The 20,574-nt window shown below is 42.0% G+C and overlaps 1 protein-coding gene across 2 annotated transcripts in view; it reads right to left on the minus strand.

Annotated features, from left to right (window-relative positions):
* Positions 1–8,606: 8,606 nt before the first annotated feature.
* The window catches only part of LOC110525320 (sorting nexin-33-like), a 41,288-nt gene continuing 29,320 nt past the window's right edge, over positions 8,607–20,574 (minus strand). For both annotated transcript variants that reach the window (XM_090234778.1, XM_090234783.1), the window contains exon 3: positions 8,607–13,338. In XM_090234778.1, the coding sequence (XP_090090904.1) occupies positions 13,085–13,338 (254 nt within the window). In that variant the 3' untranslated portion in view covers positions 8,607–13,084. The remainder of the gene's footprint in view (positions 13,339–20,574) is intronic.

Here is a 20,574-nt window from a genome sequence, read left to right on the forward strand (position 1 = left end):
GGACATTGTAGTCATAGCATATAATATTCACATTTTTGGTGACTAGTATTCACATGGAAAAGTCCACAGACCCACTCCAAAAGGCTTTCGGAGCCATCATCAATTCAGTGGGTTTTGTCCAACATGACCTACTCACTGCCACAGTCATACTCTTGACCTAGTTTTGTCCCATGGAATAAATGTTGTGGATCTTAATGTTTTTCCTCATAATCCTGGACTATCGGACCACCATTTAATTATGTTTGCAATCGCAACAAATAATCTGCTCAGACCCCAACCAAGGAGCATCAAAAGTCGTGCTATAAATTCTCAGACAACCCAAAGATTCCTTGACGCCTTTCCAGACTCCCTCTGCCTACCCAAGGACGTCAGAGGACAAAAATCAATTAACAACCTAACTGAGAAACTCAATTTAACCTTGCGCAAAACCCTAGATGCAGTTGCACCGCTAACGACTAAAAACATTTGTCATAAGAAACTAGCTCCCTGGTATACAGAAAATACCCGAGCTCTGAAGCAAGCTTCCAGAAAATTGGAACGGAAATGGTGCCACACCAAACTGGAAGTCTTCCGACTAGCTTGGAAAGACAGGACCGTGCAGTATCGAAGAGCCCTCACTGCTGCTCGATCATCCTATTTTTCCAACCTAATTGAGGAAAATAATAACAACCCCAAATTTATTTTTGATACTGTCACAAAGCTAACTAAAAAGCAGCATTCCCCAAGAGAGGATGGCTTTCACATCAGCAGTAATAAATTCATGAACTTCTTTGAGGAAAGGATCATGCTCATTAGAAAGCAAATTACAGACCCCTCATTAAATCTGCGTATTCCTCCAAAGGTCAGTTGTCCTGAGTATGCACAACTGCCAGGAGCTAGGATCAAGGTAGACACTCATGTGTTTTAGTACTATATCTCTTGAAACATTGATGAAAATAATCATGGCCTCTAAACCTTCAAGCTACATACTGGATCCTATTCCAACTAAACTACTGAAAGAGCTGCTTCCTGTGCTTGGCCCTCCTATGTTGAACATAATAAACGGCTCTCTATCCACCGAATGTGTACCAAACTCACTAAAAGTGGCAGTAATAAAGCCTCTCTTGAAAAAGCCAAACCTTGACCCAGAAAATATAAAAAACTATCAGCCTATATCGAATCTTCCATTACTCTCAAACATTTTAGAAAAGGCTGTTGCGCAGCAACTCACTGGCTTCCTGGAGACAAACAATGTTTACAAAATGCTTCAGTCTGGTTTTAGACCCCATCATAGCACTGAGACTGCACTTGTGAAGGTGGTAAATTACCTTTTAATGGCATCAGACCGAGGCTCTGCATCTGTCCTCGTGCTCCTAGACCTTAGTGCTGCTTTTGATACCATCGATCACCACATTCTTTTGGAGAGATTGGAAACCCAAATTGGTCTACACGGACAAGTTCTGGCCTGGATTAGATCTTATCTGTCGGAAAGATATCAATTTGTCTCTGTGAATGGTTTGTCCTCTGACAAATCAACTGTAAATGTCGTTGTTCCTATGCGGATGACACACAGCTGTACATTTCAATGAAACATGGTGAAGCCCCAAAATTGCCCTCGCTAGAAGCATGTGTTTCAGACATAAGGAAGTGGATGGCTGCAAACTTTCTACTTTTAAACTCGGACAAAACAGATGCTTGTTCTAGGTCCCAAGAAACAAAGAGATATTCTGTTGAATCTGACAATTAATCTTAATGGTTGTACAGTCGTCTCAAATAAAACTGTGAAGGACCTCGGCGTTACTCTGGACCCTGATCTCTCTTTTGAAGAACATATCAAGACCATTTCAAGGGCAGCTTTTTTCCATCTACGTAACATTGCAAAAATCAGAAACTTTCTGTCCAAAAATGATGCAGAAAAATTAATCCATGCTTTTGTTACTTCTAGATTAGACTATTGCAATGCTCTACTTTCCGGCTACCCAGGAATAAAGCAATAAATACACTTCAGTTAGTGCTAAATACGGCTTCTAGAATCCTGACTAGAACCAAAAAATGTGATCATATTACTCCAGTGCTAGCCTCCCTACACTGGCTTCCTGTCAAGGCAAGGACTGATTTCAAGGTTTTACTGCTAACCTACAAAGCATTACATGGGCTTGCTCCTACCTATCTCTCTGATTTGGTCCTGCCGTACATACCTACACGTACGCTACGGTCACAAGACGCAGGCCTCCTAATTGTCCCTGGAATTTCTAAGCAAACAGCTGGAGGCAGGGCTTTCTCCTATAGAGCTCAATTTTTATGGAATGGCCATGTAAGAGATGCAAACTCGGTCTCAACCTTTAAGTCTTTACTGAAGACTCATCTCTTCAGTGGGTCATATGATTGAGTGTAGTCTGGCCCAGGAGTGGGAAGGTGAACGGAAAGGCTCTGGAGCAACGAACCGCTCTTGCTGTCTCTGCCTGGCCAGTTCCCCTCTTTCCACTGGGATTCTCTGCCTCTAACCCTATTACAGGGGCTGAGTCACTGGCTTACTGGGGCTCTTTCATACCGTCCCTGGGAGGGGTGCGTCACTTGAGTGGGTTGAGTCACTGATGCGATCTTCCTGTCTGGGTTGGCGCCCCCCCCCCCCCTTGGGTTGTGCCGTGGCGGAGATCTTTATGGGCTATACTCGGCCTTGTCTCAGGATGGTAAGTTGGTGGTTGAAGATATCCCTCTAGTGGTGTGGGGGCTGTGCTTTGGCAAAGTGGGTGGGGTTATATCCTTCCTGTTTGGCCCTGTCCAGGGGTGTCCTCGGATGGGGCCACAGTGTCTCCTGACCCCTCCTGTCTCAGCCTCCAGTATTTATGCTGCAGTAGTTTATGTGTCGGGGGGCTAGGGTCAGTTTGTTATATCTGGAGTACTTCTCCTGTCCTATTCGGTGTCCTGTGTGAATTTAAGTGTGCTCTCTCTAATTCTCTCTTTCTCTCTCTCTCTCGGAGGACCTGAGCCCTAGGACCATGCCTCAGGACTACCTGACTCCTTGCTGTCCCCAGTCCACCTGGCCGTGCTGCTGCTCCAGTTTCAACTGTTCTGCCTTATTATTATTGGACCATGCTGGTCATTTATGAACATTTGATCATCTTCGCCATGTTCTGTTATAATTTCCACCCGGCACAGCCAGAAGAGGACTGGCCATCCCACATAGCCTGGTTCCTCTCTAGGTTTCTTCCTAGGTTTTGGCCTTTCTATGGAAGTTTTTCCTAGCCACCGTGCTTCTACACCTGCATTGCTTGCTGTTTGGGGTTTTAGGCTGGGTTTCTGTACAGCACTTTGAGATATCAGCTGATGTACGAAGGGCTATATAAATAAATTTGATTTGATTTACTAAATTATAGGTCATGAACATAATTTTGAGGTATTTAGAGTAAACAAACATCTACTGCCAGCTACACTGACGGTTGCATGGTTACACAAACCGTCTCGCTCAGTTCATAGACTCTATTTTGAGTGACTTTCTTTTCATAGACTCAGAATAACTACTTGCTCCCAATGAGGAGGGGAAGGTTTATTGTCATCTTTGACAGGAGACATACCCTGTGTATGATGTGGTTAACCTGGCCACCTTGGTGTTGTCACAGCCCATGGCAAGGAAGAAGAGGGACAGGAAGTAACCTAGCAGGGAGGTCACAAAGGCAATCGTAGCAGCTCTCGCAAACTTAGCAGCTCCCATGATGCTTCCACTTCTTCATGACCACACCCGCAGAGCCACTACAGGGATGTTGATCATGGCTTAGAACCGGTATTTGGGAAGAGACTCTGAAAATATAGTTTACCAAACTATCCATGACTTCACACTGGAATAAGTTAAGTTACACTAAAGCTACCCTTAATAAAATATACTTTACTTAACTAAAGTTACGATAAAAAAGTAGTTCACTAAATCTAAGCTACTTCGTGAAAAATTTTAATATGCAAATCTGAAATGCCATAGACTACAAACTACTTGTATTTCACTAATCCCCAACAATGCATATAACAAAACGGATGTCAGAGACGCATGCATGCACACAGAGGGGTTGGAACAACAGTTCTAACCTCAGCACAGCACCACTGCAGCAGTTTTAGTGGTTGCATGACTTGCTCAAGCGCACAACGGCAGGAGAAGGCATCTAGGATACTAGCACCATCAATCCAGCACACTGCTGACCAGAATTCCCTATGGGATCTCTATAGACATCATAAAAACAACAGGTTAATACTGAGGGGAAGTGTGGAGCTGAGGTATAGCTCACTATTTGGCTTTATCGGAAAATATATACAGTAGCACAATCTAATCTTCCCAGCAGGGATGTTGATTATGCCTGCAGTACAATACAGATGTCAGACAACAAAAGGGCTCTTTCTCAATTATAATATTTTATTGATTCTTCGTATCTTCTCTCCTCGCCTCCTCAACAAAACACATTGAAGAAGACCTGAAAGGGAGGGACATTGGAAAGATGAATTGAGAAAGATTTTAGGGGGGAGGGGAACTACTGTACATGGGGAATCACTCACTGAGTTTTACAGGAAGACAGAGATGCAACAGTATCTAGCACAATCCCTCTTCCCAGAAAATAGAAAAAGGAAGGAATAGTCTCATTCATAGTCATGTCATGAACGTTTAAACTGTCTTCTGATGCTTGAAAGGACAGATGGACTGCTGAATGTATATCTGGCTGAACCCTCACCCTCCAAAAGTGTTAAACAAATCAACATTTCAGATTCTTCAAATAAGCCACCCTTTGCCTTGATGACAGCTTTGCATACTCTTAGCATTCTCTCAACCAACTTCACCTGGAATGCTTTCCCAACAGTCTTGAAGGAGTTCCCACATATGTTGAGCACTTGTTGGCTGATTTTCCTTCACTCTGTGGTCCAACTCATCCCAAAACGTCTCAGTTTGGTTGAGGTCGGGTGATTGTGGAGGCCAGGTCATCTGATGCAGCATTTCATCACTCTCCTTCTTGGTCAAATAGCACTTACACAGCCTGGAGGTGTGTTGGGTCATTGTCCCCTTGAAAATTAAATGATAGCCCCACTAAACACAACCCAGATGGGATGGTGTATCGCTGCAGAATGCTGTGGTAGCCACGCTGATTAAGTGTGCCTTGAATTCTAAGTAAATCACCTGCAGTATCACCAGCAAAGCACCCCCACATCATCACACCTCCTCCTGCTTCACTGTGGGAATGACACATGCAGAGGTAATCCGTTCACCGACTCATCAGACCAAGGACAGATTTCCATCGGTCTAATGTCCATTGCTCATGTTTCTTGCAAGTCTCTTCTTCTTATTGGTGTCTTTTAGAAATAAAAACAATAAATCAGCAATGTGACCGTGAAGGCTTGATTCACACAGTCTCCTCTGAACAGTTGATGTTGAGATGTTACTTGAACTCTGTAAAGCATTTATTTGGGCTGCAATTTCTTAGGTTGGAAACTCTAATGAACCCATCTCTGCAGCAGAGGTAACTCTGGGTCTTCCTTTCCTGTGGCGGTTGTCACGATCGTTGGAAGCATACGTGCAGCGTGATCTGGGTTCCACATCTTTTTTTATTTAAAGTAAGTGAACCACACAACAAAACAATAAAGAATAAACGAACCGTGACGACAATGGAGTGCTAACATGCAACTACACATAAACATTATCCCACAAACACAGGTGGGAAAAACAGCTACTTAAATATGATCCCCAATTAGAGACAACGATTACCAGCTGCCTCTAATTGGGAATCATACAAATCACCAACATAGAAAATAAACTAGAACACCACATAGAAATAAATAAACTAGATCACCCCCAGTCATGCCCTGACCTACCACACCATAGATAAACAAGGGCTCTCTATGGTCAGGGCGTGACAGCGGTCCTCATGAGAGCCAGTTTTCTCATAGCGCTTGATGGATTTTGCGTTTGCACTTCTTGAAATCTTCTGTATTGACTGACCTTCATGTCTAAAAGTAATGATGGACTGTCATTTATCTTTGCTTATTTGAGCTGTTCTTGCCATAATATGAATTTGGTCTTTTCCAAATAGGGCTATCTTCTGTATACCACCCCTACCTTGTCACAACACAACTGATTGTGTCAAACGCATTAAGCAAGAAATTCAACAAATGTACCTTTAACAAGGCACACCTGTTAATTGAAATGCATTCCAGGTGATTACCTAATGAAGTTGGTTGAGAGAATGCCAATAGTGTGCAAAGCTGTCATCAAGGAAAAGGGTAGTTACTACATTACTATTAATTCATTGCATTATGACATTTTATTTTCATTGTTCTGTATGTCTCTCTTCTCTTTATGTCAGTGTTTAATTGCAGTAGTCAGCTGTCTTTGGAGCAGCCCCCCTTCTTTAGTATGAAAGGACCATACCGCCATGGAAATGTAACATTACAAATAAAAAGATAAAAAGACAGTCAGTCACATGAAACTCTCATGACAATCAGCTCACTCAAATGGAATATTTCAATACTACAACATATTGAAATGTTCTTACTTACTGTCACGTTCTGACTATAGTTATTTTGTGTTTTCCTTGTTTTAGTGTTGGTCAGGACGTGAGCTGGGTGGGCATTCTATGTTGTGTGTCTAGTTTGTCCATTTCTATGTATGGCCTGCTATGGTTCTCAATCAGAGGCAGGTGTTAGTCATTGTCTCCGATTGGGAACCATATTTAGGTAGCTTGTTTTTTGTTTGGGGTTTGTGGGTTGTTGTTTCCTGTCTTTGTGTTCTCTGCACCAGATAGGACTGTTTCGGTTTTGCCACGTTTGTTATTTTGTATTTGTGTATTGTTCACGTTATCGTCTTTCATTAAACATGTTGAACACGAACTACACTGCATTTTGGTCCTCCTCTCCTTTGACGGAAGAAAGCCGTTACACTTACAGTCACCTCCAAAATATTTGGCATCCTTGAAAGACTATAAAATAAATAATACAAATACTGAGCTATATTGAATGCAAAACAATGGGAAATTATATTATTTTACAGTGCATTCAGAAAGTAGTCAGAGCCCTTGAAGTTTTGCACATTTTGGTACATTACAGCCTTATTCAATACCTCAAAACAGATTTTGTATTAAATGTATTAAAAATAGAAAACATATCACATTTACATAAGCATTCAGACCCCTTACTCAGTACTATGTTGAAGCAACTTTGGCAGTGATTACAGCCTTGGGTATGAGCTACAAAGCTTGGCACACCTCTATTTGGGGAGTCTCTCCCATTCATCTCTGCAGATCCTCTCAAGCTCTGTCAGGTTGGATGGGGAGTGTTGCTGCACAGCTATTTTCAGGTCTCTCCAGAGAAGTTAGATCTGATTAAAGTCCGGGCTCTGGCTGAGCCACTCAAGGACATTCAGAGACTTGTATCCAGAAGCCACTCCTGCGTTGTCTTGGCTGTGTGCTTAGGGTCGTTGTCCTCTTGGAAGGTGAACGTTCGCCCCAGTCTGAGGTCCTGAGCCCCCTGGAGTATGTTTTCATCAAGGATCTCTCTGTACATTGCTCCGTTCATCTTTCTCTCGATCCTGACTAGTCTCCCAGTCCCAGCCACTGAAAAACATCTCCACCACCATGCTCCACTGTAGGGATGGTGCCAGGTTTCATCCAGATGTGACACTTGGCATTCAGGTCAAAGATTTAATCCGACCAGAGAATCTTGTTTCTCATGGTCTGAGAGTCCTTTAGGTAGCCTTTGGCAAACTCCCGGGGGGCTGTAATGTGCCTTTTACTAAGGAGTGGCTTTCGTCTGACCACTCTACCATAAATATCTGATTGGTGGAGTGCTGCAGAGATGGTTGTCCTTCTGGAAGTTTCTCTCATCTCCACAGCGGAACTCTGGGGCTCTGTCAGTGACCATCGGGTTCTTGGTCACCTCCCTGACCAAGGCCCTTCTCCCCCGATTTCTCAGTTTGGCTGGACGGCCAGCTCTAGGAAGAGTCTTGGTGGTTCCAGACTTCTTCCGTTTAAGAATGATGGAGGCCATTGTGTTCTTGGGGACCTTCAATGCTGCAGAAATTTATAGATACTCTTCCCCAGATCTGTGACTCGACATCTTGTCTCAGAGCTCTACGGACAATTATTTTGAACTCATGGCTTGGTTTTTGCTCTGACATGCACTGTCAACTGTGGGACCTTATATAAACAGGTGCGTGCCTTTCCAAATCATGTCCAATCAATTGAATTTACCACAGGTGGTCTCCTAGAAACATCTAATTGGAAACAGGATCCACCTGAGCTAAATTCCGGGTCTCATAGCAAAGGGTCTGAATACTTATGTAAATAAGGTATTTCAGTTTTGTATTTGCTAAAACTTCTAAAAATCTGTTTTCGCTTTGTCATTATGGGGCATTGTGTGCAGAGCTATTTATTGAGAGGCTCTTTTCTTTCATTTGAAACTGAGTGCTAAATAGTGTTACTTTGGTCTTTGAGTAACTGAGATGTGTGCAGCAAAAATACAGGAGAGAAGATGAGGACACTTCAAAAAGAAGGGTTGTGAAACACCTGGTTTTAACATCTGCCCATACTTGGGAATGTATGTTGGAAGTGGAACAGCCATTGAGACAACACTTAGTACCGAGTCATAAACAGAGTCAGACATTTGTTGTTTACTGAGAAGGTAATTCAAAGCAGTCTTTGTTTATTAACTGGAACTATGGTCTCAAGCATTACAGGAAAAACGAGGACATCATCCAATAATTTACAGTATTGTTATTTTGGTGATTGCTTTTTGTCCTGCCAAATTGAGGTGAATGGAAATAATAATACGGATGCTTACATATGTCCTAGTTCACACATGTACACGTTTGAATAATACGCATGTGTGAATTGGAAATGTGTTTTTTTGGATATCCCACTCTCTGAGGGTGTCTCATGGGGAGTGGGATATGGAGAAAAAAACACAGCATCTACAACGATATGTCATGCTTTATAAAGGGTTCTTAAATGTAGCATAACTGTGTGACATAACCACCAATGTCAAATGTATAACCGACTATAACCCATAACCCACTATGTCAAATATGACATAAACCTGTGCTTTATAAAGGGTGGCATAAGCACTGATTAATAAAGGCCTTATCAATTATATTAAATTGAGGTTTTATAAAGCATTTCTAACACTGTCATGCATCTTGGTAGAGCATTGCAACGCCAGAATATTGGGTTTGATTCCCGGGACACCCATACACAAAAATGTACTCACACATGACTAAGTCACTTTGGATAGTGTCTGCTACATTTTATGTATTATATTAGATTTCCCAAAAACATTTCTAGGATGGCACAACCTTTTCCCCTCTTGGGTGCATAGTCAATATTTGACCTGACCTAAACTTCCCAAAAAATGCTGTTCTGCAGGATGAAACACTCTAAAGTGCAGAAAATGTTGGTAGGGCCTTTTAAAAATCTGTTTATATTTTTTGTATTTTTTTTCTTAGTTTTGTATTTCTAGGTTTCTTATTACCCCATTTTTTCAGGTTTACCCATTTTTTTCACACTTTTTAAAAAGACAAAATTGATTGCTGAAAGAACATGTATATTTTCGTATTGATTTGTCCGTGACATTTGACTTTGCACACAAGGTCAGAACAGCATATTGACTGCATGACAACACGTGTATGAAGAACTTTATGTAGATTCAAGATTTTCTGTGTTCACAACAATGCTTAAACCACATCAGGGGTTAACTTTTGAGATCTGGGAAAATCTAAGATTTTGAGTGTAGTTGCCCTTTAATTCAGTGAGAAGGCCCTGCACTGTTGTTTGGCTAGAGGGTTTTTTGTAGTGTAGTAAGTGTACATGTGATGTCATTCGGGAGGCAATGGAATAGGTGGAGTAAAAGGCCAGCAACACTCCGTATTATTCAGAGCCCCATGGAATGACAACATGTATACATTCTACAGACCCTACTGAGTATTCCCTACAATACTTTTACTGCGGCACCCAGCATAGTTCTTGCTGTAAGCCAATATGTATTCCATTTACAGTGATTCGCAATTATTTGATGTCACTTAAATATAAACAAATTGGAATAATTGTTAAAGTTTAGACAATTATTTTTCATACAGTACCAGTCAAAAGTTTGGGCACACCTACTCATTCAAGGGTTTTTCTATATTTGTACTATTTTCTACATTGTTGAATAATAATGAAGACATCAAAACTATGAAATAACACATATGGAATTATGTAGTAACCAAAAAAGTGTTAAACAAATCAAAATATATTTTAGATTTTAGATTCTTCAAAGTTGACAGCTTTGCACACTATTGGCATTATGTCAACCAGCATCGTCAGATAGTCAACTGGAATGCATTTCAATTAAGGTGTGCCTTCTTAAAAGTAAATGTTTTCCTTCTTAATGCATTTGAGACAATCGGTTGTGTTGTGACAAGGTAGGAGGGGTATACAGAAGATAGCCCTATTTGGTAAAAGACCAAGTACCTATTATGGAAAGAACATCTCAAATTAGCAAAGAGAAACGACAGTCCATCATTACTTTAGGACTTGAACGTCAGTCAATATGGAACATTTCAAGAACTTTGAAAGTTTCTTCAAGTGCAGTCGCAAAAACCCTCAAGCACTATGATGAAACTGGCTCTCATGTGGACCACCACAGGAAAGGAAGACCCAGAGTTACAGTACCTCTGCTGCAAAGGATACGTTCATTAGAGTTACCAGCCTCAGAAATTGCAGCCCAAATAAATTATTCACTGAGTTCAAGTAACGGACACATCAACATCAACTGTTCAGAGGAGACTGACTGCGTGAATCAGGCCTTCATGGTTGAATTGCTGCAAAGAAACCACTACTAAAGGACACCGATAAGAAGAAGAGACTTGCTTGGGCCAAGAAACACTAGCAATGGACATTAGACCATTGGAAATCTGTCCTTTGGTCTGATGAGTCCAAATGTGCGATTTTTGATTCCGTCTTTCTGAGACGCAGAGAATGTAAACGAATGATCTCCGCATGTGTAGTTCCCATGTGAACCATGGAGAAGGAGGTGTGATGGTGTCGGGGTGCTTTGCTGGTGACACTGTCTTTGATTTATTTAGAATTCAAGGCACACTTAACCAGCTTGGCTACCAGTTTTATGCAGCGAAACGCCATCCCATCTTGTTTGCTCTTAGTGTGACTATCATTTGTTTTTCAACAGGACAATGACCCAACACACCTCCAGGCTTTGTAAGGGCTATTTGATCAAGAAGGAGAGTGATGGAGTGCTGCATCAGATGTCCTGGCCTCCACAATCACCCAAGCTCAACCTAATTGAGATGGTTTGGGATGAGTTGCTCAGCATATGTGTGCTCAGCATATGTGGGAACTCATTCAAGACTGTTGGAAAAGCATTCCAGGTGAAGCTGTTTGAGAGATTGCCAAGAGTGTGCAAAGCTGTCATCAAGGAAAAGGGTGGCTACACTTTTTTGGTTACTACATGATTCCATGTGTTATTTTCATAGTTTTGATGTCCTCACGATTATTCTACAGTGTAAAAAAAAGTGTACAAATAAAGAAAAGCTCTGGAATGAGTAGGTGTGTCCAAACTTTTGACTGGTACTGTATATGGGGTGGCAGGGTAGCCTAGTGGTTAGAGTGTTGGACTAGTAACCGGAAGGCTGCAAGTTCAAACCCCCGAGCTGACAAGGTACAAATCTGTCATTCTGCCCCTGAACAGGCAGTTAACCTTCTTAACTGACTTAAATAAAGGTTAAAAAAAAGCATGAATGGTTTTGTACTATTACATGGGGGACCCGGAAGTACTTTTTTAATATTGCTGACTCATGCTCACATGCTGATCATGTGATGTTCGCAAGTCAAATGCTGCCAATGGACAGCAAAAAACAAGTAAGTTAACCTTTATTTATTGTGATTTAAATGAGTTTGTAGTAGTTAAATGTAGCTAGCTAGCAGGCTCATCTAAATACAAATCCACTTAGATACAGCCATGTCTCATAGGCACGTCACGAGATTTGTAAATTAAATAGGAATATAATAATACGAATTGAAAGGAGTTTCCCATCTTCCCATTTAGAGTTTCTGGCGGATGCACAGAAATGTCCTTATCCAGACAAAAGCATTTCCCATTGTTACTTTTAAGGTTGGAACCAACATGCAGTACCTCTTATTGTAACATTAAGTAACATTAAGTACTTCCAACTTCAAATGTTTTTTGCAACAGAAAGAACAAGCAATCTATCAAATTACAATCACACATGCACGCACAGACTCAACACCATGGTCCACGGTTACAAAGCCTCTGTGCAAACTCAACTACTCAGCCAAGGGCCTGTTTCTCCTCAAATGGAAAACAGAGGCAGGTGAAGACATTTGTTACAAAAATCACACTCAAATGCTTGGTTCCTTAAGGCACTGACAGGGACCACAGGACAGGATCTTAAACTATGTAGTGCAGCTGCTGCCTCTTGGAACTTGGCTTGTATGGAGAGCTAATTCAAGAAAATACATTAATGTAACATGTTTGCACTGAACCCCTGAGCAGTCGAGCCCTTATTCTGACATGGCTATCATACATTACACCAATGGAGTTCAGTTTCTATCATCAACAGAAAATTGTCTAAGCATTAAGGCTACACATGCCTATCTTTGACCCTCTACAAAGAATGATTAAATGCCACCAATGATTTAATACATTGAGATTGGTTGCTAACATATAAAATAAAAAAAATAACATTTTGGTCAAAACAGTCCCTTGCAACCAACAATTTCGACTTTGAAATCCAGCCTGGAAAGTGACTGTTGCGTGAAGTACACAAACTGGCTTCCCCAGTCTCTTCAAGTACATTCCCTCTTTCTGTCTATTCAGGCCAAAATAAGCAGAAAGTCATCTTTCTAAGGCAGCAACCTCAGCAACCCCTCTCTTCTTTCAAGCCAGGGTTTGTGTGACTATAATGGTCCACCATGAAAAAAATAGAATAAAGTTATACACTTTCCCAACTATAGACATGTCTCTGTTTTCACTAGGATTTTTTGGCAACCCCTGGGGAGGCCCTGTTGAACTGGGCGGCCATTTTGGATCAGAAGGATAACGTTTGGAATGATGATAGGCCCAGCCTCTACAGGTTGTCATATATGTGCAGGGTACGCTCCAGCTGTTGGCCCACACGCTGGTAGAAGGCTATCTGCTGTTTGAGGTAGGCCTGCATCATTTCCTTGAAGTCCACCTCACGGCGCTGGTGGAAGTGGTTAATCTCGGCTTGCAGGGCAAATCCCACTGTCCGGCAGCGTTTACGCACTCCGTCCGCCTCGTCCTGGTCCATCTTTCCTTCGTCGCTCATCCGCTGACTCTCTTTGACCTTGGCAAACGCACCTGAGGAGTGAGAGAGAGTTGGCAGTTAGCTACCTACCGATACATAAGAGGTGTTACTAACTGTGTAGCCTCTGCCGAGTCCCCAACAACCAGATGTTCTGGTTTTCTAGGGAAATGGAAAGAATATGTAGGGGATCTAGTTTCAGGCATTTCTTTTACACCTGCTATGTTAGGTTACTACAGTGCATTCGGAAAGTATTCATTCAGACCCATTGACTTTTTCCACATTTTGTTACGTTACAGTCCTATTCTAAAATTGATTAAATTACATGTTTTTTTAAATCAATCAACACACAATACCCCATAATGACAAAGCGAAAACAGTTTTTTAAAAATGTTTGCTTAATTCATTCAATTTTTTTTTAACAGAAATACCTTATTACAGGAAGGGCTAAGACGACTATCTTTACAAGTGCATCCAGTTTAATTTAATAATAGTACCTGCAAAACACCAGTCTCAACATCAACAGTGAAGAGGCGACTCCGGGATGCTGGGCTTCTAGGCAGAGTTCCTCTGTCCAGTGTCTGTGTTCTTTTTCCCATCCTCATCTTTTCTTTTTATTAGCCAGTCTGATATATGGCTTTTTCTTTGCAACTCTGCCTAGATGGCCAGCATCCCGGAGTCGCCTCTTCACTGTTGATGTTGAGACCTGGTGTTTTGCGGGTACTGTTTAATGAAGCTGCCAGTTGAGGACTTGTGAGGCGTCTGTTTGTCAAACTAGACACTCTAATGTACTTGTCCTCTTGCTCAGTTGTGCACCAGGGCCTACCACTCCTCTTTCAATTCTGGTTAGAGCCAGTTTGCACTGTTCTATGAAGGGAGTAGTACACAGCGTTGTACGAGATTTTCATTTTCTTGGCAATTTCTCGCATGGAATAGCCATAATTTCTCAGAACAAGAATAGACTGACGAGTTTCTGAAGAAAGGTCTTTGTTTCTGCCCATTTTGAGCCTGTAATCAAATCCACAAATGCTGATGCTCCAGATAGTCAACTAGTCTAAAGAAGGCTAGTTTTATTGCTTCTTTAATTGGCATAACAATTTTAAGCTGTGCTAACATAATTGCAAAAGGGGTTTCTAATGATCAATTAGCCTTTTAAAATTATAAACTTGGATTAGCTAAAACAACGTGTCATTGGAACATAGGAGTGATGGTTGCTGATAATGGACCTCTGTATGCCTATGTAGATATTCCATTAAAAATCTGCCGTTTCCAGAAACAAAAGTCATTTACAACGTTAACAATGTCTACACTGTATTTCTGATCAATTTGATGTTGTTTTGGACAAACAATGTGCTTTTCTTTCAAAAACAAGGACATTTCTAAGTAACCCCAAACTTTTGATCGGTAGTGTAACTGGGTCTTCCAAATGGACAATGACTCCAAGCATAAGTTGTGGCAAAATGGCTTAAGGACAACAAAGTCAAGGTATTGGAGTGGCAATCACAAAGCCCTGACCTCAATCCCATAGAAAATGTGTGGTCAGAACTGAAAAGCGTGTGCGAGCAAGGAGGCCTACAAACCTGACTGGGCCAAAATTCACCCAACTTATTGTGGGAAGCTTGTGAAAGGCTACCTGAAACGTTTGATCCAAGTTAAACCATTTAAAGGCAATGCTACCAAATACTAATTGAGTGCATGTAAACTTCTGACCCACTGGGAATGTGATGAAATAAATAAAACCTGAAATAAATCATTCTCTCAACTATTATTCTGACATTTCACATTATTAAAATAAAGCGGTGATCCTAACTGACCTAAGACAGGGAATTTTTACTAGGATTAAATGTCAGGAATTGTGAAAAACTGAGTTTAAATGTATTTGGCTAAGGTGTATGTAAACTTACGACTTCAACTGTAAATGTTTCCCCTTAAACCACTTAAGTGTTGCTTCAGCAGTATGCTTACCATCATTGTCCTGCTGGAAGGTGAACCTCCGTCCTAGTCTCAAATCTCTGGAAGACAAATAGGTTTCCCTCAAGAACTTCCCTGTATTTAGTGCCATCCTTCGATTCTGACCAGTTTCCCAGTCCCTGATGATGAAAAACATCCCAACAGCATGATGCTGTGTTTTTGGGGTGATGAGAGGTGTTGGGTTTGCACCAGACATAGCATTTTCCTTGATGGCCAAAAAGCTCATTTCTAGTCTCATCTGACCAGAGTACCTTCCTCCTTATATTTGTGGAGTCTCCCACATGTCTTTTGGCGAACACCAAATGTGTTTGCTTATTTTTTTTCTTTAAGCAATGGCTTTTTTCTGGCCCAGCTCTGTGGAGTGTACGGCTTAAAGTGGTCCTATGGACAGATACTCCAATCTCTGCTGTGGAGCTTTGCAGCTCTTTCAGGGTTATCTTTGATCTCTTTGTTAACTCTCTGATTAATGCCCTCCTTGCCTGGTCCGTGAGGTTTGGTGGGCGGCCCTCTCTTGGCAGGTTTGTTGTGGTGCCATATTCTTTCCATTTTGTAATAATAGATTTCATGTTGCTCAGTGGGATGTTCAACGTTTCAGATATTTTTTTAGAACCCAACCCTGATCTGTACTTCTCCACAACTTTGTCCCTGACCTGTTTGGAGAGCTCCTTGGTCTTCACAGTGCCACTTGCTTGGTGGTGCCCCTTGCTTAGTGGTGTTACAGACTCTGGGGCCTTTCAGAACAGGTGTATATATACTGAGATCATGTGACAGATCATGTGACACTTAGATTGCACGCAGGTGGACTTTATTTAACTAATTATGTGACTTCTGAAGGCAATTGGTTGTACAGATCTTATTTAGGGGCTTCATAGCAAAGGGGGTGAATACATAACCGATGTGAAATGGCTAGCTAGTTAGCGGTGGTGCGCGCTAATAGCGTTTCAATCGGTGACGCCACTCGCTCTGAGACCTTGAAGTAGTTGTTCCCCTTGCTCTGCAAGGGCTGCAGCTTTTGTGGCGCGATGGGTAACGATGCTTCGTGAGTGACTGTGGTTGATGTGTGCAGAGGGTCCCTGGTTCGAGCCCAGGTTGGGGCGAGGAGAGGGACGGAAGCTATACTGTTACACACGCACCACTTTTCAGTCATTTTTTTCATTTCACTTCACCAATTTGGACTATTTTGTGTATGTCCATTATATGAAATCCAAATAAAAATCAATTTAAATTACAGGTTGTAATGCAACAAAATAGGAAATACGCCAAGGGGGATGAATACTTTTGCAAGGCATTGTAGGTTACGCCTGCTGCAACTGTGCCCTGCCATACAATGACTATGCAATAACTTCTCATGTGGATCGACCCAGTGATCTGATCATTAATTCATTATGACACTGTGCTACAATTACCAAGTCTGCTGCTAAACAAGGACGGCATCATTCCGACTGTGAATCACAACATCTGCCTGTTCACCGCATCACTACTGTCTTTGAAGTAGTCTGAGCTGGCCTATTTTTAATGTCTATGGAGCGGACAGCCAGCCAGAATAGTCAAGCCTGTTCAGTTGCCAAATGTGGATTGTGACCAGTACACAGCATATGACCGACAAAGGGTTGGGGAGGGCGAGGGGGGTGGGTGTTGGACTGACGTCGTGCCAAGCACAGCAGTGAACTGATCAGACATTCAACCACACAAACAAACACACACACACACCCCTTCCATCTGTCAGCTCGCCAGTAACAGAAAACTCAAACACGCACGCACGCACACACACACACAAACACACACACACACACCGTCACTTTGGGGAGGGTGAGATCAACAGAGATGACTAGACACTCCTGCACAGATTTCTCTCCTCCATTTTATTTTTCCATCGTACTGTAGGAAACAGTGAACTGTTAGCAGCACTTGTCCGAGGCAACCTCAGCTAACTTCTAAAGGCAGGTTAACGCACATCTCAGAGAGCAATTTACTTGTAAAAGGTTTGCTTTGTCTGCCTTAAAGCGACACAGTCACTTTAAGAGTTCTGATTAGAAGAAAAGGGTCTGAGTATGCTGGCTGCAACATCATTTGCAGCTCCTCTCTGGCTTTGATAATAACAGGCCAATAGCTAGAGTGTACATGCCAAGTGTGGAATGTGAACACAACAAACTTTTACTGTCTCACGTGCCCGGCTTGTTCTTGTTTATTCCTACTTATGGCTAATAAAGGGGGAATTAAAGACAGAGAGAAGAAGCAAAGCTTCAGCAATGAGGAATTTTCAAAGAGATCCACCCATTCTTGCCCTGGGACTTAGTTACAGGAAGGGCTTAGACGACTTTACACATCCATCCCGTTTAATTTAATAATACCTCAGAATGTCAACTGTGTTGGTCATGGTATTACTCCCAGACCAAGGCTAGACAAGACATGCCGAAATGTGTCTGAGATTCAAAGATTTACTTCTATTGAACATGCCACCAAAACAAAGGCATTTTAATTGTATGAAGAGTGCCTTGGTCCTCCTAGTTTTTGATGTGTTTGATTATATGTTGGTCCTTGATTTCAAACAAGTGTTGTATACAGAGAATACAAGGGAAACGGACTAAAAAAGTGTTCAACAGATCAAACTGGTCTAACGACATGCACATTGAGAGTTGTGTTCAACAGATGACTTGTTGGAAGTAGCTCCTCTATAAAACAAAATAACCTATCGCTGGCCTAGATTCACACACCGAAGCAAAAAAGGTTGATCAAAGCGGAATGAAGGCAGGATCTGCATTGAATAGCAATGGAGAGTAGGGCTGTTGTAGTGATTGTATCACCACCACACCGGAAGTCACGAGTCATGACCGCAGTAAAAGTCCACGTGACCGCTGAGTCATGGTAACTCATTGACGGCCATCAAGTCCTAATGGCCTGGTACTCAGAGCTTTGTTTGTCACTCTAACCCAGTGCTTAATATGTAAATCGGAAGGTGTCGGGACAAAAAGTGGGCTCTAGAAGGGGGTGATCTGGGGAGTTCTACGGTACTGAAAAGCATAAAAAAAAAAAAACCTTTATAATAAAGCATTGCATATCATCGCATTTGCATAGTGGCATAGAACAGTAGAGTAGAGAGGCACTTAAAGAAGTTGCACACATGGGGAAATGTTTTGCCTTTTATAAACCCATTTTATGCAATTCTACAGCATTTTACATGACTGGAGACTTTAGGAGAATATTTTTTAATACCGCACAAATTATCGAAATGACAGGCTACTTTGACACAGACAAACTGAGAATCTGAGATCAATAAAAACGACCTTGTCTTGAATCCATCTGTCACGCCCTGATCTGTTTCACCTGCCTTGTGATTGTCTCCACCCCCTTCCTGGTGTCACCCATCTTCCCCATTATCCCCTGTGTATTTATACCTGTGTTCTGTGTTTGAACTGTCTGTTGCCAGTTCATATTGTTTGTCAAGTTAACCAGCGATTTTCTCAGCTCCTGCTTTTCCCCAGTCTCGCTTTTTCTCGCCCTCCAGGTTTTGACCCTTGGCTGTCCGGAATTTGAGCCCGCCTGCCTGACTACTCTGCCTGAGCCTGCCTGTAGTCCTGTACTGTTGAACCTACTCTGGATTACCCGACCTCTGCCTGACCTGAGCCTGCCTGCCGTCCTGTACCTTTGCCCCACCACTCTGGATTATCAACCCCTGCCTGACTTGACCTGTCATTTGCCTGCCCCTGTCGCTGTAGTAAACATTGTTACTTCAACACAGTCTGCACTTGGGTCTTACCTGAAACGTGATGCCATCAGTAGCCTAGGCCTAGGTGTGTGGAGACACATAATATAGGCTACATTATGAGAAAGAAATTATAGTCCTAAAAATGCTTTCCAGTTTCACAGACTGAACGAATGATGCACAGCTAACTCGCTGGTGATTGTCGATGCGCTCGTGCCAAAAGCCTCTCTCTCTCTCTTTTGTAAAACAATACCTGGAAGTTTACCACATTTGTTTGGTAGCCTACAGGATAGTCCTCTTTTTTCAGCAGGAGCAATCGCTTTCCAACCTGTGTTTCCCCTCGACTGTATTTGAAATATTGCGAAAGACCTGTTTCGTCTGTGTACTGTTTTATCAATGACAGATTTGCAGCCCATTCCCAACTGTAGGCTATTCCTTGTTATTGGGCTAAAATCCACAGCTAGGCTGTTTAAAAAAAAATAAGATATTGATCCTCTGTGGCTAAATTATAGGCCTTCTCATGGTGTAGTAGGCTATTCTAAATTATTTCATTTATTTCTAAACAGATATAGCAGTAATTCTTTAACTTTAGCAAATGTATTTCAATTGATCAGGGGTGCTGCATTTCCTCCAGAACCCTTCACGCAGCTATGATTCTATAAGAAAATAAATGCAACGCTGGAGAGATGAGAGTTGCAGGCTCATGTCTATCAGAACATAGAGGGAGAGAGAACATAGAAAGTGATTCTCATTCTAGTTATGTGAGAGATACTGGCGTGCTTCTCCCTCTATGGAGGGAACAATGTTGCACAAACCATAAACCTGGGCCGGCCCAAACCAAATCAACTCTTAGAATATTAGGCTCGGGCGATGAATCTACTTACAGAATTAACGAACAGGCTTTGATCGGTTTTATTTGAATTTTTACATTACAAAAAGTTATGCCACGAGAGGTACCGGATCCGGCCAAATAGGTTAAGGAACAAATCAGTCCAAAACGGAAAGGTGCCGGATCCGGCTCAAGTTAGGCACTGCTCTAACCACTCTGACATCAATGTACAGTTGAAGTCGGAAGTTTACATACACTTAGGTTGGAGTCATTAAAACTTGTTTTTCAACCTCTCCACAAGTAAGTTGACTGTGATGGCATGGATTTGGAAGCTTCTGATAGGCTACCAAAACCAAAAGGGTACTAAAAAAATTCTGCAGCATTGAAGGTCCCTAAGAACATGTTGGCCTACATCATTCTTAAATGGAGGACGTTTGAAACCACCAAAGCTCTTCCTAGAGCTGGCCGACCGGACAAACTGAGAAATTTGGGGAGAAGAGCTTTGGTCAGGGAGGTGACCCAAAACCTGATGGTCACTCTGAAAGAGCTCCAGAATTCCTCTGTGGAGATGGGAGAACCTTCCAGAAGGACAACCAGATGGCTGCAGAGATCTGCAGCACTCCACCAATCAGGTCTTTATTGTAGAGCGGCCAGACGGAAGCCACTCCTCAATAAAAAGCACGACAGCCCGCTTCAAGTTTGCCAAAAGGCACCTAAACGATTCTCAGACCATGATAAACAAGATTCTCTGGTCTGATGAAACCAAGATTGAAGTATTTGGCCTGAATG

The sequence above is a fragment of the Oncorhynchus mykiss genome, chromosome 1 (assembly GCF_057628025.1).
Source record: "Oncorhynchus mykiss isolate SJ-2025 chromosome 1, ASM5762802v1, whole genome shotgun sequence".
Classification (NCBI taxonomy): Eukaryota; Metazoa; Chordata; class Actinopteri; order Salmoniformes; family Salmonidae; genus Oncorhynchus; species Oncorhynchus mykiss.